At 42.7% G+C, this 24,237-nt stretch overlaps 1 protein-coding gene across 3 annotated transcripts in view; it reads left to right on the top strand.

The window, feature by feature from the left end:
• Positions 1-24,237, top strand: part of LOC149457695 (rap1 GTPase-GDP dissociation stimulator 1-A-like) — a 309,574-nt gene that overhangs the window by 215,503 nt on the left and 69,834 nt on the right. For all 3 annotated transcript variants that reach the window (XM_089683341.1, XM_089683340.1, XM_089683339.1), the window contains 2 exons: positions 11,234-11,359; positions 16,317-16,460. In XM_089683341.1, the coding sequence (XP_089539467.1) occupies positions 11,234-11,359; positions 16,317-16,460 (270 nt within the window). The remainder of the gene's footprint in view (positions 1-11,233; positions 11,360-16,316; positions 16,461-24,237) is intronic.

Genomic DNA, 24,237 nt, shown 5'->3' with positions numbered 1-24,237 from the left:
CCCCCACACATACATTTCTCATCAGGTTTGTCTGAAAACTGCATTTCAGTCTAAAAAAAGCAAACTATAGCCAAGTGCAGATTTGGAAGAGCAGAGCAATTGACATGTGTTAGGCTTACAATACAAAGATAATAAACACACAATCATTGTACAATAACACACAAACACACCTTAGAAGGAAAAAAATGCATTTACAGCTCACATCAAAACACAGTGTGAGTGTGGCCTGGGGCAATTCACCACAATATCTCTTCCTCTCCAAACCACCACAGACAAGGACTTGCAGAAAATAATGTGGCCTGTACAAGACAAAATCACCCACTACTGCAACTTTTTATATAACATAGGCCACACCCACCACTGTCATTCGTTTGGTCAGAGGTCATGATGTGACTGTAGTGTAAGTCGCATCACTTCAAAATCCGCTTTGATGTGACCGGGTGTCCCCCAGTCACAATGGGTCCAATTTGGCATGCGATTGCATGCTAGGCGACTTGCAAATCATAGGCCAAGTCGCACCCTATTGTCCACTCTAGGCTCCATTCACATCCAATCTGATTTTGAAATCATGCAACGTCACTGTAAGTTGCCCAATTTCCAAATCGGATTAGATGTGACTGTGGTGTTAGCCCCGATCACATCGGGTGCAATTTGGCATGCAATTTGCAATTCGCAGGGCATGCAAATCGCATGCCAAGTCGCATCCAGTGTGCACAATTTCAGGTGCGATTTGGGAATTTAAATTGTACCTGATATCGGATCTAATGAATGTGGATGTGAGTGTCTAAATGTAAGTGATTTGCTGCAGCACAATTTCAAAAGTAGTTCTTGTCTAACCTTTTCTGCATTTTGTAGCGATTTCACATATAGACTACAATAGAAATCGCAATGCAAAACACAATTGAAAACGCAATAACTCATTGGTAAATCTACAGAAAACATGGTGAAATTGCCAACAAAAAGCACAATTTTAAATCGCATCTAGTGTGAACCAAGCAGGCAATTCAACAAAGAAAATAAATCTTTGAAGGCATGCGATATCTGCATGCTCGGATAAGGGTCTGTTATGGATTTGGGGGGGGCTCCATGCCATTATTTTATTTAATTTTTTTTTAATTCTTTTCTCTCTCTCTCGCTCACTCTTCTCTCTTTCAGCTCTTGGTTTGACTAACCTTCCCAAAAGGGGCGGAGTGCAAACCAGCATTATCAAATCATTTGACATTCACATAAGGTGCACCTTTAAAGGTGTTTGAACAGACAAGGCCTCATTCTAATTCACATTCTAGGGATCATTTAGACAGAAAGCAAAGATGCTGCCACCAGCACATGTATGTTAGGGTAGCCACCCAGGGAGATCATGCATCATCATGGATGGGATTCAAACCAACAACCCTAGCGCTGTGAGGCAGCAGTGCTAACCACTAATCCACAGAGCTGTTGAACACTAATCCTGCCTGTATTTCTGTGGTGTGAATCAACCCTAAGTCCCTGTGCAAGGTCAGTGTAACTAGCCAGATATCTCAATTGTGACACAAATGTTGTGCTATGTTAATTCAGATGTATGTTGGTTCTATGTATCCCAATACAAAGGATTGCAATACTAATACAGGCGTACCTCGGTTTCCCAGTGCCTTGGTTAACGTAATTTTCGGTTTACAAATGAAAATCCTTTGAAAATAATGCCTCGGTTTACACAATTGTTAATAATTTTTTTGTAATACAAAGTGTATGGCGGCCAGCCTTTTTTTTTTTCTTCACTGTAGTTCACAAGCTTAGATGTCACTTTCCCCGAAGTTACAGAAAACTTTGTATCTTTTAATAAACTAAAAGTAAACATTGTTTCCGTTAGGGATATAAATTCAAAGAAAACTTTCTCTTTTACCTGGGGGAAGTGGCAGCTGAATTTCTGAGCTATAGTGAAGAAAAAAAAGGGAGAATTACATTTAAAAACCAGCAACATAATAAATAAAAAACGGCATGGGGTCCCCCCTCCCATCCACACCAAGCCCTTTGGGTCTGGTATGTATCTTAAGGGGTAACTCCACGCCAAAATGTAAAAAAATATGGCATGGGGTCCTCCCCAAAATCCATACCAGACCCTTATCCGAGCATACAGCCTGGCAGGTCAGTAAAGGGGGGGGCAAGCGAGGGGTGCTTTGGGGCAGGGGGGCTTCCCCCCAAAGCACCTTTTTTCCCATGTTGATGGGGACAAGGGCCTCTTTCCCACAACCCTGGCCGGTGGTTGTGGGGGTCTGCGGGCAGGGGGCTTATCAGAATCTAGAACCTTACGTGAATGAGTATGGGGTACATGTTACCGCTACTTATTCACAAAAAAACTAAAAGTGTAGTGTAAAAAAACACAGGACATGGTCTTTGACAAGTCCTTTAATAAAAGAAGAATCTCAAAGAATGTCCCCCCGAAGTAGATCCAACAACAATCACGAAGCCCGCTGCCGGTGGCTGGAAAAAAGAAAAAAAAAAAAGGTTTTGTGTCCGACACTGGCTGCCAGCCTTCTGCTGTGAGTCTGGGTGACAGCTCTTAAATATGTAAGAGGCGGGGCTACTCGGGGACATCACGCATGTGATCCCACCCCATGTGACCCAATGATGTCACCTGGGGCAGGGTCACTCGGATCAAACCAAAAACATGTCCAGTAAAAAAATTTAAAAATCAAATTTCATCATAAATTTCAGCCAAAATGTATTCTGCGACATGTCTTTGCTAAAAAAAAAACCCAATACGTGTAAATTAATTGGTTTACGTGAAAGTTATAGCGTCTACAAATGGCAGGAAAGATACTGGGATTTTTTTTTATATACTAATAATGGCAGCGATCATCAGCTTATGGCGATGATCAGCAACTTATGGTGGGACTGTGGGACTGCGGCGGACATTTTGACACTGGGGGGGAACTGACTTGGGGTCACTGACATCCCCAGCGACACCAATACAGTTATCAGTGCAAAAAAAAACCACTGGCACTATACTAATGGCACTGGGGAGGAAGTGGTTAACTTTTTTTAGGCAATCAAAGGGTTAGTGTTTTACTAGTGGGCGGGGGTGTACTTCATAGGAACACACTGATCCCGAGAGGTAAACTCCGCTCTCAGGATCAGTGTGTTAGGAACTAACAGGGAGCAGAGCTGCATTGTAAACAATGCAGCTGTGCTCTGTGTCACTGTTTGCCAGCAATCGACGGGACCCGGCGGGTAATGACTGGTCAGGACCCGGTGATTGACACCCGCGGCCATGATTAGTGGGATGGATAGGGCGGGCACACGCCTTGCGCGCGCCCCCTACCTGTTTTGCAAAATGACATTTAAAAAGTGATTTTGCACAGGGGTGCCACCCTGTGGCCATTTTTACACAGTGGCTGGACAGCAAGCAGTTAAAGGACTGTTTGTTTTATCATTAATATGCCTGTAAACAAGAAATCACTTTACACTCACTGGCCACTTTATTAGTTAGTGCCAAGAAAATATTCTGACCCTAGCATCTGAATGTCGCAGCAACCATTCTTCCCATTCTCCTCTGACCTCAATAAGGCATGTCCATGCAACTGCCGGTCACTGGATATTTTCTCTTTTTCGGACCATGCTCTTTAAAGCCTAGATATGGTTGTGCATGAAAATCCTAATAGTTCAGAAGTTTTTGAAATACTCAGACCAGCCCATCTGGAACCAACAACAATGCCATGTTCAAAGTTACTTAAATCCCCTTTCTTCACCATTCTGATGCTTGATTTGAACTTCAGCAAGTCATCTTCACCACGTCTAGATGCCTAAATGCATTTAGTTGCTGCCATGCGATTGGCTGATTAGCAATTTGTGTTACCAAACAATTAAACAGGTGTACCTAATAAGGTGGACGGTGAGTGTACATACCTGTTCTGCAGCCACTCTGGTCCAGCCCCACGCTGAGCTGTCAGTGGCGACTTCGGTGTGTAGGTGTGTACAGGGGAGCCCCATGGTAAGTTTATGGGTAATGTCCCTTTCACAGACGTTGTTGGTTCTCTCCTGCACACAGCATCTTCATGGAGAATGTACCGGATCTGCTTCAGAAAAGGTATGTATAGTGATTTCTTGTTTACAGGGCTAGATAGATTAGCTGTAGAATGTAGATGTGAGCAGGTTTAGAGTTAGTTAGGTTTTAGGTGAACTTTTACTTTAAAGCACTCCCACTTCTTTTCAGTGTTCTTTGTTGCATGAATTTGATTAAAGTTCACTCTTCTAAAATGTAGTGTTCTTGTCCTACCCGCATGTGTGTTTTTCCTATCATTTATGACAAATGTAATTACTCTGTGATCACTGTTACCTAAATTATCCCTTCCGCTTTGGCAATCAGCTCTGCATTATTTGAATTTAGTAGATTCAGCAGAGCATTATCTATAGTTGAGACTTCCATGATTTAACTCATGAAATTGTCCTGCATTACATTCAATAAATTATGTTTAGTGAGCAGTTCTGTCTGACCAGTCGATAGGGGAATAGTTGATGTACCCCGTAATTATAACTTTGACCTTCCCCACTACTTCTGAAAGTAGATGGTTATCCTCCCCCACATTAATGTTAGAGGACCTATAGCAAACACACACAATTAATTTGCTGTTGTTTCGCTCCTTTGAAACTCCAGCCACAAAGACTCCACCTTCTCACCAGCCCCATTAGAAATGTCTCCCCTCATTCTCACTATCAAATCGCTCTTCACATAAAAGTGCACCCCTCTCCTTCTACCCAGCCTGTCCCTCAGATACAGGGAGCATCCCTGGACAGTCAAAAAACCAGTCATGTGATCTGTCAAACCAAGTTACTGATATTCCCCAAAACCTCCTCATGTATCAAAAGTACTAGTTCTTCCATTTTACTATCTAGAGTTCTAGTATTTGTGTACATACCTTTTAATTTTGTACATTTGCACATTCTATGCTTGCACACCTTTTAATTCCTTTTAGGCTCAACATGCCTGCTAGCCTTGAAAACTTTCATTTCTCTATTATCTGGTTTGGGATCCCATTCTCCAATGACTTTGCCCCCATATGTACACTCTGATACTTGCTCATTGCACGATATATGTTCTTCTGATCCCTCCCCCCTCATCCTACTTTAAAAGTTCCTCCAACCTTATGGCCATCTTCTCCACCAGTATTAGACTTGCTCAAAAGAGTAGGCTACAGGAATAATAGGTTTAGGATATAAACCCCAGTAATGCATAAAAGCAGAACACTTGTAAAAAAGGAATAATCGATTAGCTATGTTTAACAGGTTATACAGTTATGAGTAGTAAGTTACAACTATTTAATTGCAACACCAGCAGCAATAGTGGGAAAAAGCTTGTTGACTTATCAATTCCTTCCCGGCCGCCGGCACTGCAACAGGCCATGTAAATAATTATGCAAATGTTTACTCTAACATAAATAGATATATGTACCCTTATTTGAATAACAATGGCCTTAGGAGAGAAAAGGTCCCTTTAACTAGAGTTTGCAATTTGAGTCCTGTGATGTTTAAAGTTACTGATATGGTGGTATCTACTGTCTTCTGCTAGCAATGGTGGAGCCAATAAGCATTAGCGAATACTGGAAAATCAAGGAAATCAGACAGATAGTCCATGGTTCTGCTCAAAGCAAAGGTCTCCTGGTAACTGAGGTGTAAAGCTGTATGCATGCAGTGTCCTTACAGTGATGACAGAAAGCGGTTGGGCATCCGCCCACTCACCAATGCTATGGATAGCTTGGCCTGCTAGGAGCAAGAGTTCTTGCCCAGGCACTTGGCTGTTTGCAGGGATGTGCAGAGTTACCACCTGATGGCCTGTCAGTGCATGAGCAGAGATGTCTGTGTGAAGACCAAATAGTGACAGTCACAATGCAGAGAAGTCGATGCGATCCCAGTGTGGCAATCAGCGTCACTGCTGTGCTGAACTGATATGCAGAGTCCTGCAACAGTGGGCCAGCAATCTGTCTCTGGAGAAAAAGGGCAGTCCCCCTGTGTTCAGTTCTGAATCCCACGCCAAGAGAGGTAGCCAATCCCTTGCTGTAGAATATATTTGCTTTGCCTGCCTCCTTCTTGTTCGCCAGCTCTCTGATAGTTGTACTTCAAACAGTACTCAGGAATACAGGATGTATTGGCTATAGGAGTACATATCCCAAGATCCTCTGTTGTCAGAAAAATGTAATCTACTCCCTAACAGGAAGTGATGTAGCAGTCCCAGAATTGGGCACGGGGAAAAGGATTAATTATAGTCTCCTCTACAAATGTCCATGTGTAAGCCGTGTACCGGGGTGGGCTCCCCAGGATACAGTGAAGTCACGAACAAGGAAAGCAACCCCAACACCAGCTTTTGCCACAACAGAATTTTACTTAGATGAGGCAAGTAAACACAACCACAAATGCTGGGAACATACAATAAATTTACATACACCCAGCCCAAAGGCTGAGACCCTTGTGCTGCACAGCACGGCGCCTCCTGATGGATGAAGGTAGAACGTGTAGTAATTTACCTACTGGCGGGCACAACTAAGCTGCCACACCTTACCCGTTATTACCCTAAAAGAGCAGGAATCAGTGTATGGGTGTATGGTATGGGCTAGCCTGCGGTGCAGCACAACAGCTTACAATCTTACACAAATCTACTGTATTCCCCCTCCCATAACTGGTCCTGTAGCACGTGCCTGAGTATTCCTTCTGAGCAAAACGTCAGTCTGGCTTGAGTTTGTAGGATTTTATCAGCTCTCCAATGTGAAATGTCACTTTAAGTTGTGGAGTCCTTCCAATAATCAGTAACAACACTTGTGGCCTGACATAAACAGAGACCCTAACTGACTAACTAAAGGCCTGGACTCAGTCTCTAGGCGCCAACACTGAAATGAGATGCGTGCACGATCTTACCGACCCGGTTCTGCTTTTCATCCGCTGGTGACTCTGAACAGAACAAATGTCTCTCCAACAAGCTTGCGATATTGCAGTGTGGCAGCAATCTTCCTTTCTCTGAACAGGATCAGGGTCTTGGACACGATCAGCTTCAATTAGCTGCAGCTAAGCTGGTTACCGAGGGAAGCTCCCACACCTGGATGTCATCAGATTCTCAGCTCACATGGCCCCTTCATTCAGCATCTTTAAAACATGGCTGCAGTCTCCTCTTCCAGTTCACTCCAACTCTGTGTAAAAACGTCACCTCTTCATGAATATACAAATATCTATGCAGTCTGAGGCTGTGTTAGAAAAACAGTAACATCTTGTGGCTAAACCGCAGAATGTCAGTCAAAACATTAATTTACTTCCACACAATCAGTGTTCAAACAATGAGAGCTGTTTCCCCATCTCACATATGAATGGCATAGCCACCACCTGGCTACATCTTCCCCCCACTAGAAATCTTTGGTTCCCGAAGAAGTAGTAGCACCCACTGTAATACAAATAATTCACAATAATAAATTTGAACGTTAACTGGAAATCCACCATAACTCATATTCACAAGTAATTTACAAACAGGAGGGTTCATCTGTAACCACTTGCATAACTTGTCAGAGTGAGATTATTTTGTTGACAGGCCAGTTTGATGGCAGTGGCCCACCCAGTAGTGTCAGAGGGTGAGTCAAAGTCACCTTCTACCCAATGAATGGTAGTAGGATCTTGCATTTTACTTGAATGTGGAGTAGTGGGTATAAGTTCATCAAAGATTTCTCCCAGTTCAATTTTTCCCCAGAGGTTCCCAAAACTCCCTTTGAGTTCCAACCTCAAAGACTCCCTGCGAGATCCAACAATCTCAAATGGAAACTTTGGCTACTATCCCTGGGTCCTCAAGAGGGACAACCCAGGTAAAACTAAGACTGGTTCAGCTTACCTGACCAGCCACTCCTTTAATCACACTTCCCTACTCCAGTTGATAGGAATCAGCCTATGTCTGTAGCACCTGTCCTCCTTATTTTCCCCACCAGGCCTTGGAGAAATAGAGCTCCAGACATGGAAGTTCGCAAGCTAAATCTTTGAAAGTTTAATGCGAAACAAGAATGGTTATACAGAACTCGGTGGGTGTTGCTTAATCTTAGGATGACCAATGAAACATGCCACTCTTATCAATATAGTTACATGAAGAACAGAAACAGCAAATAGTTGAGGGATACCATATAAGGTAGTTCTGTTTATACTGAAATTAAACTAATCTCAGAAAACGAAAGAGGAGTTACAAGCCAAACTAACTGTTCACACATCTAGAAATGGAGGCATTATACAAATTGGATGTCAGTTAATTCAACATATTTCCTTACAGTTAGTCAGGTAAAAAAAAAAAAATAATTATAAAAATAATGATTATAAAAACAGTTTTAAAAAATAATTTAAAATGTTTTTTGTTTTTTTTAATATATATTGTCACCAGTTAGTGTCCCTGCTCACCGCCACTCCAGGTGACAGTATGTACAAAAATTATGAAAACAAAAATGTTTTAATTTCTTTCCTTTCCAAACAATTATGACAAAAAATCACAACTTAAAAAAAACTTGCCATGCCTCTTATTCAATACCTTGCACTGTCTACTTTCCAAAAAGGGTTAATTTGGGGATATTTGTACTATCCTCGCATTTTAAGACCTCAAGAAATGAGATACGCCTGCAGTGCATCAGGACTGATCAATTTTTAGCTATACACTATTTGGCCAAAAGTATTGGGACACCTGCCTTTACACACACATGAACTTTAATGGCATCCCAGTCTTAGTCCGTAGGGTTCAATATTGAGTTGGCCCACTATAACAGCTTCAGCTCTTCTGGGAAGGCTTTCTACAAGGTTTAGGAGTGTGTCTATGGGAATGTTTGACCATTCTTCCAGGAGCGCATTTGTGAGGTCAGGCACTGATGTCGGACGAGAAGGCCTGGCTCGCAGTCTCCACTTTAATTCATCCCAAAGGTGTCCTATCGGATTGAGGTCAGGACTCTGTGCAAGCCAGTCAAATTCCTCCACCCAAAAACTCACTCATCCATGTCTTTATGGACCTTGCTTTGTGCACTGGTGCGCAGTCATGTTGGAACAGGAAAGGGCCATTCCCAAACTGTTCCCCAAAATTGGGAACATGAAATTGTCCAAAATGTCTTGGTATGCTGACACCTTAAGAGTTCCTTTTACTGTAACTAAGGGGCCAAGCCCAACCCCTGAAAAACAACACCACACCATAATCCCCCCCCCACCAAACTTTACACTTGGCACAATGCAATCAGGCAAGTACTGTTCTCCTGGCAAAGACAAATCCCATACTCAACCATTGGATTGCCAGACAGAGAAGTGCGATTGGTGATTCCAGAAAACATGTTTCCACTGCTCTAGAATACAGTGGTGGCATGCTTTCCATTCCATGAAGCTCTCTACGCACTGTTGTCATGCTAATCCGAAGGCCACATGGTGTTTTGAGGTCTTTAGCTAATGACTCTGCTGACCCCACTCTGTTATTTTATGTGACCTACCACTTCGTGGCTGAGTTGCTGTTGTTTCCAGTTGCTTCCACTTTTTTATAATACCACTAACTGTTGACCATGGATAATTTAGTAGGAAGGAAATTTCATGGATGAACATGGACACAGGGGCCCCCATGATCCCCTATTGCCCGGGGGCCCCATGAGTTGTCAGTCCGCCCCTGCGAACACCTGAATCCAATGATTTGGAGGGGTGTCCCAATACTTTTGGCAATATAGTGTATATATCATAGTTTGTTGTATAACTTTCCTAAAGACTGAATAATACATTGATTTGAGTTATTTTCACCAATGAAATGTTGCAAAATACATTTTGGCCTAAATGTTTGAAGAAAAAACAGAAACTAACAAAAACACATTAAAAAAAATTCTGGCTTTTTTTGTCTATTCAGCAAAACATGAAAAATCCAGTGGTTATTAAATACCACCAAAGGAAAGTTATATTTGTGCGAACAAAATGCTAAAAATTTAATTTGGGTATGGTATTGCATGTTCAATTCTCATTCAAAGTGTGATAACTCTGAAAGCTGAAAATTGGTTTGGGCAGAAATGTGGTGAAAGTGCTCTGTATTGAAGCTGTTAATAAATAAGGAACAGAACTAAACACTCATATATACATATGTATATACCATTGGGGAGGGAATGGGGGAAGAAATGGACATGTTACATGCCCATTTCACCTCTCCTTCCTCTACATACCCATTTCACAGTGAAATGGGCATGTAAAGGAAAGGTGGGGGGATGAAAAGGGCATGTAAAGGAAAGGTGAGGGGGATACCTTTGCCATGTGATACGTTGTGTCCAATCACAGCTGATCACATTGTAAACAGAATTTGCCAGTTATCGGCAGTCCTCTCCTCATGCTGACTGCGCATGAGGAGAGGAGAGCCAGTAAGCAGCAATTCACACAAGGGACATCTGCACTGATAATCAAGGCACTGATAATAAGTGCCCTGAATATCAGTGCAGCTCACCAGTGCTACCTTTCAGATCCCATCAGTGCTGCCCATCAGTACTGCATATCAGTGCCAATCAGTGCTGCCTGTCAGTGTTGTCTACCAGTGCCCATCAGTTCCACCTATCAGTGCTAATCAGTGCCAATCAGTGGTCCCTATCAGTTCCAGATAACAGTGCCTCCTCATCAGTGCCCATCAGTGCCACCTCATCAGTGCAGCCTTATCAGTGCACATCAGTGAAGGAAAAGCATTACTTATCTACAAAATTTTATAACAGAAACTTAGAAAACCTTTTATTTTTCAAAATGTTCATTCTTTTTTCATTTGTTTAGCAAAAAAAAAACCCCAGTGGTAAATAAATACCACCAAAAGAAAGCTCTATCTGTCTCAGTGCTGAAAGCTAAAAAAAATTGGCCTGGGCAGAAAGAGGGTGAAAGTGACCAGTAGGCAAGTGGATATTTCACCATGCATTACCAGTCTTTTTTTCTTTTTTGTCACTTTTCCACATGCCATCTATAGGATAGAAGTTAGTAATCATTACCTTCATAAGATTGTGACAAACCTATTTTTTGGCAGAAAGCATACGTTAATGAAACTTCCCAATGCTTACATTATAGATTTATGATTCACTATGAATGCTGCTCTGTGCAAAGCATACATTCAGTTTTTAAGCAGGCTGTATTTGTATAATGGATTTTACAATGTTTCCTGATAGGTCTGCTTGAAAACAACAACTCTAAGGTTTTTTTTAACACAAGTTGTAAATCAAGAACAGATACAGTAAATCATACCCATTCATGTTCCTTTTTATTGCAGAAAGTGCCAAGGAAGCTTTAAGTAAGACCATAGTTGTTGAGCAGCTGGTAAAGCAGCTGAAAAGAGCAGAAACCCATGAAAGAGTTGAAATCATCATTGAGGTTCTCCAGATGCTGGCAGAGAATGGTATGTATACATATTACAGTCATTCTAATGTAACAAACTCTCTAGTTCTGGAGCTTGGCATCTGTGTAATGAGTAGAGAAATTCATCTGGCTGAATTGGGTCCATTGGGAAGCCATGTGCATCAGGACAGAACAAGATGGGATGGATGGATGGATGCAAGGCTCATCCTTGTGAAGACAGTAAGAATTTTACAGGGACTGGAAATAGAAGACATCTGTTTGAAAGCACAGTTATATTTTGATAAGCAGATGGGACAGAACAATCACAATGTGTTTCAGGCTTTTATGGAATCCATCAGTCCTTTGCCATTCACTTGAGTGTCAAGGTAAAAGTGACCAGGATAAGTGTACAAATGAGCTTTAAAGCGACTGTTTAGATGTCGCCTAAGGAGTAACTAGGACGTTTTCTTCAGCTGTAGAATTTTCAAATCTAATAGTTAAATATATTGTGAATCCATCACTTGGTCAGGGAAGAGGGCAATATTTTACAAACAGCATAATATATTAATTTAGCTACAGAGCAGCAAGCAACTGTGTACCATGATGCATGTAAATTATTCAACAGTAATTCAACAAAGCCATTGGATTTGTATTTAACAGCTGAAAAGTAAATCTTAAGATGCATACACAGAGCGCAGACTGTCTGTTCAGTAATTTCGTTTTTTTCACTCTGGCATTGCTCTTGGTGTCTTTAGACAGCCAGTTTACTTTGTCAGTAATCTAAAAACCACTGCGTGTGATGCAGACTAGGAATTCCCAAACACACCCACTGCAATTTATTGCTGGTTTTTACATGCAGAACACCTATTGCGAAAAAAATGTCAGGTTTCCACAAGCCACCAATCTGATCCAAAAGGCCTTGGAGATTAGAATGTCATTGGTGGTACAGAAATGAGACAGAGAAGAAGTTATACCATGGAGACTTCAAAAAGTGCACTCTCAATAACACTGTGAGGTGTCCTCTGAATTCTTGCTGTGGTGGATTGCAGGTTTTAAGCCCAAGGTCTGACTACTTTTGTGCTTTGGTTCTTTCCATGGTTCAGTTGTAGAATTTGTGTTTTGTCTTTATTAAGCCACTGTGACTCCCCACAGTATGCTGTCTACCTTGTCACCTGTCTGTGATCTCCCAGCAGCCTCCAAGGTATTTATAGATCTATAAATAAATAACGAGCGTAGGCGAGTGCTGGAACTAAAGCAGCTAGCACAAAGGTATAGACAACAACTCCTTTTGGATAAAATAGAAAAAGGGCAGCGCTAAAATAAATGAATGATATTGCAGTGAAATAATAAAGTGCAATGCCAATCTGACATATAACGACAAAAATAATCAGCGGAACAGTCAAGTGCAGCATATGAAGAAACATATAAATATCAATAAATCATTCAATAGGTGTGGAACAGTAAAGTGCAGTATATAAGGTGGTAATAAACAAAGTCCATAAAACTGTCAGTGAAGTAAGAACTAAAATTGTCCGTGAAAATATAAGTACGGCAATCACAGTGAAACACTGTGAAGTGATCCAACAGGGAATCCACCACCTCTGTCAGATGTAAACTCACCAGACATCTACTGGTAAACAGCATGTAAGCACATCTCATCTGGACATAGGAACCAGCAATGAAGCCTCTGTATAGGATGCTCAGCCAAGGGCAAACTGCAGGTGGACCCGCTCCTATGAGGAGTAGCTCACCACAGGAGCCAGAAATTGTTCATAGTGTAGTAATTTTATTAATAATAATAAGACAATCCACGTGGAAGATAGATAAAATAAGGGTAAATGGAGTACCAAGATGGTCATCGTTCCGACCTTCGGCAACGGCAGCATGATGTCAGCAAGTGCGGCTCCACCCGACACGTTTAGTGCGCATGCACGTCTTCAGGGGTATGCCCACTTTGCACTTTATTATTTCACTACAATATTATTCATTTATTTTAGCGCTCCACTTTTTATTTTTTATAGATCTGCTTTTGTTGTAGAAAGTTCCTGAAGCATAGTTGCTGTCTTTGTCAATTGCATCTTGAGACATTGCCTTCTGATCTGACATCCTTCTTTAGTGCTTTTTTGGTCAGTTGGATCTTTGTGTTCACCTTGTCTTCTGTCTTTGTGTTTTCTGGTCAGTGTTGTTTGTTCTGTACCACTTCACCTTGTGTTCGACTTGTATTTCAGACTCTGCTCTTGTGTGTATCCTCTGCTTCTGCTTTCATCTTCTGTACTTTGTATAGCCCCAGTTGTCTGGTATGTTGCTAGTTTAATGTTCTTTATTGCTCTTGGTTAAATATCCTTCTCTGCCATCCTGCTTCCTTGCATTGCCTCTATGTGCATTTTGTTGAACCCCCTTCATTTTTAGTGTACCCTCTCTGTCTAGCCCAAGACAATAAAAATAGTACCACTCAAATTCCCCCCAAACATCTATCAGTCGAAACAGCGTGTGGATAGACTGCTGCAAGACAGACAGGATTGGCTTGTAAAGCTCCAGTAGACTTCATCAAAATGGTGGCTATCTGCACACAGACACTGACTCCCTGTTGCATGAATGTGAATAAAATGGGTAAAAGATGGCTTCAGCTCCTGTTTTCCATCTGTAGAAAACTCCTCAGATGCCTTTTCAGGGTTTAATCATCAGAGGCCTCTATAATTAATCCCCTCAAAAAAAAAACGCATCTAAGGCTTCCCGACATGTGAAGAACAGGAGCTGATGCAATCTTTTACCCATTTTATTCACATTCATGCAACAGAAAGTCAGTGTCTGTGTGTAGATGTCCACCATTTTATTGAAGTTTACCCTCTCTGTATATTTTCTTGCCCCCTTGGTTATCTAATAGAGAGATATCATATTACCCCTGTACAAATCATTAGTAATACCTCATCTGGAATATGCAGTTCAGTTTTGGACACCAATTCACAAAAAGAACATTGGGGAACTTGAGAAAGTACAGAGAAGGGCAACTAAACTGATACGAGGCATGGAGGAGATCAACTATAAGGAAAGATTGGAATTTATTCTCTCTTGAGAAGAGGAGATTAAGGGGGGATATGATCAACATGTATAAATACATCAGTGGTTCATATAGTGAACTCAGTGTAGAGCTATTCACCCTGAGGTCATCACAGAGTACAAGGGGGGCACTCTTTACTTCTGGAGGAAAAAAATTTAATTTCCAAACACGGATTGCTTTAAAAAAGTCCTGGATTGTTTCTTAGATACACAGAATATTACTGGATACTAATATTTATAGGTAAAGTTGATCCAGAGAATATCCGATTGCCTCTCGGGGGATCAGGAAGGATTTTTTTCCCAGCAGGAGCAAATTGGATCGTGCTTTGCTGGGGTTTTTTCACCTTCCTCTGGATCAACTGTGGGTATAGGATTATAACTTTTTTTTTTTTCCATGGTTGAACTGGATGGACTTTTGTCTTTTTTCAGCCAGACTATGTAACTATCATTGGATTTAAATAGATAACTTAAAACAAACTATTGTATATCTGAACACAAATATAAGTCCAGTATAATGTATAGTATACATTATTTATATTGTTTCTAGATCCAAGATGTGGTCCCTGTTTATTGGAGATCTGCTTAGTTAAAATCTCTACATTGCCCAAATCTACAATATACATACATATGAGGCTACTCAGCTTTTTTCATAAAACCTCCCTTCCATGTATAATGATATCAGAAAATATATGGCAATTTCTATCCTCCCCAACACTCAAATCCAAAGGTTTCTTTCTTTTTTAGAATGCACTACAAAATAAGCTGACTTTCCTGAAAATCCCTATATCCAGAAGTGGGAAACAGACCTCCAGAATTCCTATTCAGAGCTACAATGGAGTGCAGCAATTATATCTACCTATACTTTATCACATAACATATCTCACTGGGAACAATTTCAAAAATTGCTCACCTGTTGGTACTAGACACCCTACAAGCTAGCAAAATTCTCACAATCTTGCTTTCCCCTCTGCTGGATAAGATGTGGACAGGTGGGAAACCTAGTTCATATTTTCTGGTCTTGTAAAAACCTTACCAGCTTCTGGAGAAAAATCTTTTTGATTATTTCAGCGACAACAGGAATTCTGACGAGACCTGATTCAGCCCTAGCTATCCTATACCTAGGTATTGATATATTCCCCCATGATTTGAGAACAGAGACATTACACATTCTAGTGGCAGTCAAAATGATCATTACCAGGTATTGGACTTGCAACTTAGCTCCTAATCCCTTTTGAAGTTCTAGATCTGATTAACACTCATTATTCCTATGAAAGAATGTTTTCACATAAAACAGCTTCTTGTGAAATGTTTGATAAATGTTGGAAAAATATGGGTAGATAGCACATTTTATATGAACGCGCTTTCTTAAATGATACAAGATTTATCATCCCACCGTGTGGTACATTGGATAGCTTTCTACAAGAATTTTAAATGCATGCAAATGCTCTTGGCTATATTTTTGTTTTTTGTGTAATAATATTTTCCTGAGTAATAACCATTTGTCTACAATGTTACATTGTTATTTTCTTGTTGACCTTTGGCATGTAATGTCATAATTCACACTAAAAAGTGTTAAAATAAAAATCTCCACACTGGACAACATACCCATTGAACCCATCATTTTCTATGAAAATGTAACTAACATTCCTACAGTATATAGGAAATAAAAGAATAAGAAACAAGTGAGAGGTGCCAGTTCAAAGGCAATTCCCATTGTAGAATCAAAGAAAGGAAATGAGCATGTAACCAGGAGAATTTCGCTCTAAACGCATCTTCTCTTGGGTACAAGTTTCAGAGCTTGTGTCCCAGTATTAAAAAGTGCAAACCTACAACTTCTTCACCATGTACCATGAAACCTGACACATGCAAAAGCACTGATTATTTTTTTTATTATTATTGTAAGATGAGTTCTAGCTTGCCTCATTCTAAATGTCTTGTAACACCATAAATCTCTTATTTAGAACCTCTTAAGATACAGCTGGTAGATGCTTCTGTCCAGGAGACACTTTGTGACATCCTTCAAAGACTACAAGACAGCTCTCAGACAGAGGACATGTGTACAATGAAGTCATCATCAGACCTTATTGTGTCACTGCTTCTTGGTGGTAAGCATTTTTGATTTTTCTAATGAATGTACAGTGAAAAGTTGTACGTGTCATTAAGATATACTTAAAAGCACACATGCTTAAAGCTACAATCATATTAATAATTACGGCATGCTCAATTATTGCTTTCAGGGCACTGTGGATTGGATATCATAGGCTCAGATAGGTAGCTTTTAGTGTAGTGGAGCACATCTTTAAAGTGATACTCCAGCCAGAACCTTTAATTACTCTTTGATGGAGTAAAGGTAGCATGGAATATTGTGTAGTGCTACCCCTGCAGGAGCTGATGATTTTAATAGGTTCTTCCCCAAATAGTGCAGAGGTTACCAATCACACAGGCAACATTCCTTTCACTCTGGCTCCCTTAAACGGTCTAGAGGATGTCTTTTTAAGATTTAACTCTTGTGGAACATGTGACAGGAGAGGGGTTGGGGTGGTTCCTGGTGGTTCTCCAGAATGGCTAGAAACATCAATGAGAGGACAGTCAAAACCCTCACAGCTGGGGACTATGAGGTATCTTTCTGAACAGTGTTAAAGCCTCACAGCTGAGGATCATGAGTCTTTTTTGGTGTCTGGTTACCTTGCACAATTGCACAGCTGTAGGTAACCAATGCAATGTCAGGAACACTGCATAGTACAGAAAAGCACTCTTCCTAAAGCTCACAGTCAGAATCCTGAAGTGGAATGGACAGTATCTGAGACCCTATGAGAGCTGTCTTAGTAAGAGTACTACCCAGGGTCTTTGACGGGGATGGCAGAAGCGGCATCTGCCCTAGGCGCTGTGTGGTCCTGTGAAGAAGAGGGTGCAGGGAGCTTGTTAGTGATCCGTTCTTCATCTGCCTGAATGACAGGAGTGATCATGCACCCATCTCAGGCAGATGGAGAACGGAGCACAGAGCGGGACTGCAACAGCTGCTGGAAGGAGGATTCTACTATCTCCTCCCTCCAATAGCAACCTGAGGTGGGTGGGGAAGGTGAGTAGAATGAGCACTTGCTGAAAGAGAAACCTTACTTCTGGTGAGGGGAAGGAGAGGAGGTGACGGTGGGAGGAATGCACTAGTGATAACATCCATTATCCCATGCACCCCCATACCACGTGTAATGGACCACCTGACAGCACCTCTATCAGTCCCCTGATAGAGCCTCCCCAGAGTGCGGAGTCTAAGTACCGGAGCACTTGTTCACCAAGGCCCCTGATGGTGGGGATGGACTTGGAGCGCTCCGGGACCAGGTCGCAGCTACCGGGTATCTCTACCAGAGGTAGAGGAGTCTGCCAGAGGCTCCTGTGGGTTAAGAGTCTGATGTGAGGGAGCCCGGGGATCCCTGAGGGATGGATGAGCAAGATCAAACAGGCCGTGTCGGTAACTAGCGGGTCGGTGCGGTACAAGACAATAGGCAAAGGATAGTCGGGTCCCATGCAGGGTCAATACCAGAAGATCAGATCTATAAGGGAGCATCCAGGAGCAGAGTCAGGCAAGCCAAGGGGTCAGGACAGGAGAAGGCAACAAGGTCAGACAATCCAGATCAGAGTACTCACAACACAGGCAACAGGATACGCAAAGACCATTCGGCAACAAGTGTCTGTTCAGGGCTGGTTTAAGTAGCCCGCCCTGCACCTGACAGGGGCAGCCTAGGTCCTAGTGCCTGCCCAGTACTGTCATAGACGACGAGTGCGCCTGGGTCCTAGTGCCCTGCTGCCTGCATGTCTTGACAGACACCTACGCATGTGTAGACCCATGCGCGCGATGGTCCCTGACACCATGGCTGGTGCGATTGTGAAGGTGGAAGACAGCTGACATCTGGAGATAAATGGATGGGTCATTTGAGCCTTTCCCCTTACTGCTCCCTCAGCGCCTGATCTCCTCCACATCACAAGCGCTATGCTGCTACATGAATCTTTCTAGCACTTGTGATGTGGAGGAGATCTGGCACCGAGGGGCGGCAATGGGAGAGACTAAGATGACCCATCCATTCCTCTCCATATGACAGCTGTCAAGTAACCAGCGGGTGCTTCAGAGGTATATCATAGATGCAGCTGGCATCTGTGGGGGCCAGCTCCCACAGGGCTCCACAACCAACATGAAGAGGGTTAAGTAACCCAACTACAAAAAAAAATCTGATTAGAGCTGTACAACCCCTGCTAACATTCTATATTCATAATACATTGAATATAAAGTTCAAGGCTGCTGTGACATTGAAATACATACATATACACTTTATTACACACAAATTCTTTAAAAAAAAATGAGTGCATGTATGCTGTATATATTGCACCTTAGTTTGTGTGACTTTTTAGAAGATTATGATTTTTGCATTTCTGGTGGATGTAGCTGAAGGCTTTCATTTCACCATGGTGTGTTTTTAAGGATTTGTGTATTAATAAAGTGTTTATGTTATATCTCAATGGTCACTGCAGCCTCATTTTTTTTACATTCCATATATTCTAAATAGAATGTTGGGGGGTTTGTTGAGATCAACAACAGGGTCACAAGCCGGGTTCAGTAACTCACGGGCAGCGTGGTACAGGGGATCAGGCAGAAGGATGGTCAGGCAAGCCAGGGGTTCAACAGGAGACAGTCAGCAGAGGTCAGGATCAAGCAGGGTCAGCAACGAAGCAGGAACACAGGATACCAGGTACAGAGGCTCATGGGAAAACATACACCAAGGCCCAGATCACAGGCCTGGCCATGCCTTAAATACACCTTTCTGCAATCAGCCCCAGGTTTGGCTGATTGCAGAAGTGAGCTTCTGGCTGCTGAGAGCACCCGCTGGTCAGCTCTGGTACTGCAGCCCACACGGCAGGTGAGTCCCACCACCAGTGCTGAGTCCATTCCTGACAGTACCCCCCCCCCCTCAAGGAGCGGCCTCAGGATGCTCCAGACAGTCCTTAGTGAGCAAAATGTTCCACCGCCCGGGTCAGGTAACTGGCTGAATATCCAACTGCCGGAGTAAACCGGCTGGCTGGGTTTCCTGCTGGTAGACTTCTCTTTGTGTAGGAGAATCCAGGAAGGCAGGTCACTGGGCACAGGATTTCCAGGAGCAGGCTGGGAATCAGTTATTGGCCAGTTTAGCTGGACATCAGGGGCTGGCATGTCGGGCTGTGCAGCGGGCAGAGGCACGTCAGCGGGCACCGAGCCATCTAGCAGAACCGCGGGCACAGAGTCACCTGGCAAGTCAGCGGGCACCGAGTCACCGGGCATGTCAGCGGGCACCGAGCCATCTAGCAGAACCGCGGGCACAGAGTCACCTGGCAAGTCAGCGGGCACCGAGTCACCGGGCATGTCAGCGGGTACCGAGCCATCTAGCAGAACCGCGGGTACCGGGTCACCAAGCTCGACAGCAGGCACCAAATTAACTGGCACAACAGTGGGCACTGAATCAACTGGCACGACAGCGGGCACCAAGTCATCAGGCATCAGGTCATGTGGCTCAACAGCGGGCACTGGGTCCTCAGGCATCAGGTCATCTGGCTCAACAGCGGGCACCGAGTCAACTGGCACGACAGCGGGCACCGAGTCATCAGGCATCAAGTCATCCGGCTCAACAGAGGGCACCGAGTCAACTGGCACGACAGTGGGCACCGAGTCAACTGGCACCGAGTCAACTGGTACGACAGCGGGCACCAAGTCAACTGGCATGACAGTGGGCACCGAGTCAACTGGCACCGAGTCAACTGGTACGACAGCGGGCACCAAGTCAACTGGCACGATAGCGGGCACCGAATCATCAGGCATAAAGTCATCTGGCTCGACAGCGGGCACCGAGTCAACTGGCACCGAGTCACCGGGCATCAAGTCATCCGGCTCAACAGCGGGCACCGAGTCAACTGGCACGACAGTGGGCACCGAGTCAACTGGCACCGAGTCAACTGACACGACAGTGGGCACCGAGTCAACTGGCACCGAGTCAACTGGCTGAACCACGGAAGGCGGGTTCTCAGACGACAGGCTGACCGGTTTGGATACTGGCAGGATGGTACAGCGAGTGGGAGCAGGGGACTGACATGTGGTAGATAGCAGGGTATACTGGGCTGTCACTGGGGGTGCTGTCGGGAATGCAGGAAGAGAGCTTTGAACAGAGGAATGATGAGAAGCAGGACTGGTTTGTTGCAAGCTGACTGAGGCTAGCTGTAACAAGTCTGACCATGTCTGCAGTAAGGGTTGGACAATGCTCAGCTTACACAAGGCCTGTCTGGTCGAAGATTGCACTGCGTTTATACACTTCTTTAGCACATGTGGTGAACATGCTGAATAATGCTCCAAGAAGCAATCCGGATCATCCTCCAACAACCATACCAGTGATATTATTTGACTCACCCTGAATGGAGGAAGGAATTCATCCCTGCTTTCAGGGGTACTAGATGAAGCCAACTCAACACAAGCCTGAATCAATGGTTGCACCTCAGAGAGCTTTAGGACCTGACCTACTAGGGAATGAGCGACCCGTATGCACTCTAGCAGCTGATCCCTGGTATACTCCCGCAGAGTCTGATAGGCATATTCTCTGTCATCAAAGACTAGCATAGACAAATATATAACCTCATCAGGATGCATCCTTCACAACAAGTCAAGATGGCTTCCCTGTGCAGCCACTTCTGGTCAGGAAAGGCCTTGGTGTGATGTCAGGAATCTAGGAATGACCAGAAAGGTGTGGACTGACACAGGGAAACGCAGGTCTCAGGTACAGTATAATACAGTTTATTATTAGCCACCCAGATATATATATAAACGCACAGTGAGCAAACCAACCTTCCACTAATCTTAGGAGGTGCAGGAATACAGGCGTAGTCAGGGCTGGAGAGGTGGAATGGTCAGGCCGGCCGTAGGGTTCTGTAATGACCGTTTGGTGGTACCTCTAGCGGTCCCCAGGACAGGATTCCCCAGGGCGCGGAGTCTAAGTCCCAGTCTGCTTATTCACCAGGGCCCCTGATGGTGGGGATGGACATGGAGCAGACAGGAACCAGGTCACGGCCCCTGAGTACACCTGCTAGTGGTAGAGGGATCCGCCAGAGGTATGTGCAGGTAGAAAGCCTGATGTGAAGAGGCAGAAGGTGTGAGCAGGGACGGCTGGATCCATGCAGGATGGATGGATGGCAGAGTAGATAGCGTGGTCAGACGGGCCAGGTCAGCAATAATATTCAAACTGCCAATTTGACACTCCAAGCCCTCTATGTTCTGGAAGCTTCCAGAATGCAAAGGAAGCCATCAAACCTGTAGCTTGTGAGATCTAGAACAGCCCAGAGAAATCAATATCTGCTCTAGTGTTTACAGAGGAGCCACAAAGAGCTAAATTTACCTATCATCCTAGCAACCGACCTAGGAGAGTGCAACATTTGTTTTGTATAAAAGAAATGACAGACAGAAGAATAAGAACCACTTTTGCCTTCATGACACTGATCAATCATGACAAGGTTCTTCTTTTGCAGTTGGAAAATGTGATCCCATATAGTGCTCTGGACATCATAGTCAATTATACTGATTAGATTTGATCTGTTTTTTTGAAGCAGGCTAATAATGCAGTTATGTATTACAATCATTTTTATTTTTACTAAAAATAACTAGAGACACCCATGCAGGGCAAAAGTCAGTGTGACCGCACTGGGCTGCTTCTGCTCCCCTCTCCCCCCAGCCACCGTATGCTCAACTTATTAGTACACCTCTGATTCATATTCTTCTGTTGTAGCCAGCAACAATACCTGTAGCAGAGAAAAGTCAGGTCAGCATCCTGAATAGACAGTATAAATCCAAAGAGTTATTTAACAGAGATTGAAATCCTTTAGCGGGTAAAACAGCTCCTATATATTTATTTCAACTGTGTATTTTGCAGTTTACCTGGAGTTCATCTTTAAGACTACTAGACATCCATGGATACTCATATTTGCCCTGCTATTAAGATCTCACACCCACACTCACAAAGATTTGATCCAGCAATCTTCAACACTACTAATTAAATGGTTAGAAATCTAACATAGTTGGCTGAAAAACAAATGTATTTATTTGTTCATTGATCGTAATTACTGTCTAACCAAATCAAGTTGCATTCCCACTAAGTTGACTCACTTAAGTGTTTTTCCTTTGATTCACAGATTGAATGTGGCATTGCCTACCTAAAAGAAATAAAATAAAATTGCTTTAATTTATATAACTATAGCTGGTACCAGCCATAGTTATCAGAAATAAGTAAATACAGACAATGGTTTGGGTGGAAGACATTCTTTTTATTGGAGTCACTTAATTTAGAGCAGCAAGTTTCCAGCCATGGGGCCTGACACCCAAGCTAGGGAGGTGTGACATTTCAAAATGTTTCTATATTTATTTTTTATACATTCAGTGTATTGTTTTACAATGTATTACTTATGTATTCTTATCATATATGCTGTATGCAAAATATTATGCATGTTAGAGTAAATGTAGTGTTTTTTTTCTAGTCTTTATTTAAAGCAGAACTAAAGTCTAGTGTTAAAAAAGTGAACTCTTTATTGCTCTTTATTGTAAAGGAGGCAAGCAATGTCTCTTCTGCAATACAATAAACTTACCTGCCTTAACACAGTCCTCTGTAGGAGGTACAGTGCTGTCAAAAATTGTTTGCCCCTTTCCTGATTTTTTTTTTATTTGTCATACTTAAATGACAAATAAAACAAATTTTAATATTACAAAAAGATAACCCCAATAAATACAAAATGGTGGTTTTAAATGATGATTTCATTTATTAAGGGAAAAAGCTGTCCAGACCTGCCTGGCCCTATGTGAAAAAGTAATTGCCCTCTAAACCTAATAACTGTTTGTGCCACTCTTGGCGGCAACAACTGCAATCATTTGGGATAACTGGCAATGAGTCTTTTACATCCCTGTGGAGGAATTTTGGCCCACTCTTCTTTGCAGAATTGTTTTAATTCAGTCAACAATGGAGGGTTTTCAAGCATGAAGGTCACACCACAGCATCTCAATCGGATTTCAAAGTTCAGACTTTGACTAGGCCACTCCTAAAACTACATTTTTTTAAGCCATTCAGAGGTGGACTTGCTGCTGTGTTTTGGATCACTATCCTGCTGCATAACCCAAGTGCACTTGAGCTTGAGGTCATGAATTGATGGCAGGACATTCTCCTTCAGGATTTTCTGGTAGAGTGCAGAATTTATGGTTCTTTCAATTATGGCAAGTTGTCCAGGTCCTGAAGCTGCAAACCTGTGCCAGACCATCACACTACCACCATCTTGTTTGACTGTTGGTATGATGTTATTTTTATGAAATGCTATGTTAGTTTTTTTGCCAGATGTAACAGTATGTACGCCTTCCAAAACTTTCCAGACACATGTCAATTACTTTGTTTCTCATCTGTTCTTGAATTTCTTTAGATGACGGCATGATGTGTTGCTTTTTTAGATCTTTTAGCATGCTTCACTTTGTCAGACAACTTCTATTTAAGTGGTATCTTGATTCAACAGGTCTGGCAGTAATTAGGCCTGAGTATGGAAAGTGAAATGTAACTTAGATTTCCAAAAAATGTGGGTAATCACAGTACATTCATGATTTAGCAAGGGGGGGAGGCAATTACTTTTTCACATAGGGACAGGCAGGTTTGAACAATGTTTCCCTTTAAGTAAATAAATCATCAATTAAAAACTGCATTTTGTATTTACTCTGGTTATCTATGTGTAATATTAAAATTAGTTTGATCTGAATCATTTAAGGGTGACAAATATTTTTTAAAAATTTAGGAAGGGGGCAAATACTTTTTTCACAGCACTGTACACTGAGCTGCACATGCACAGCTCAGT

The sequence above is a fragment of the Staurois parvus genome, unplaced genomic scaffold (assembly GCF_062004578.1).
Source record: "Staurois parvus isolate SC_StPar_1 unplaced genomic scaffold, SC_StPar_1.0 ptg000306l, whole genome shotgun sequence".
Taxonomy (NCBI): Eukaryota; Metazoa; Chordata; class Amphibia; order Anura; family Ranidae; genus Staurois; species Staurois parvus.
This window is presented reverse-complemented; position numbering and strand designations above follow the sequence as displayed.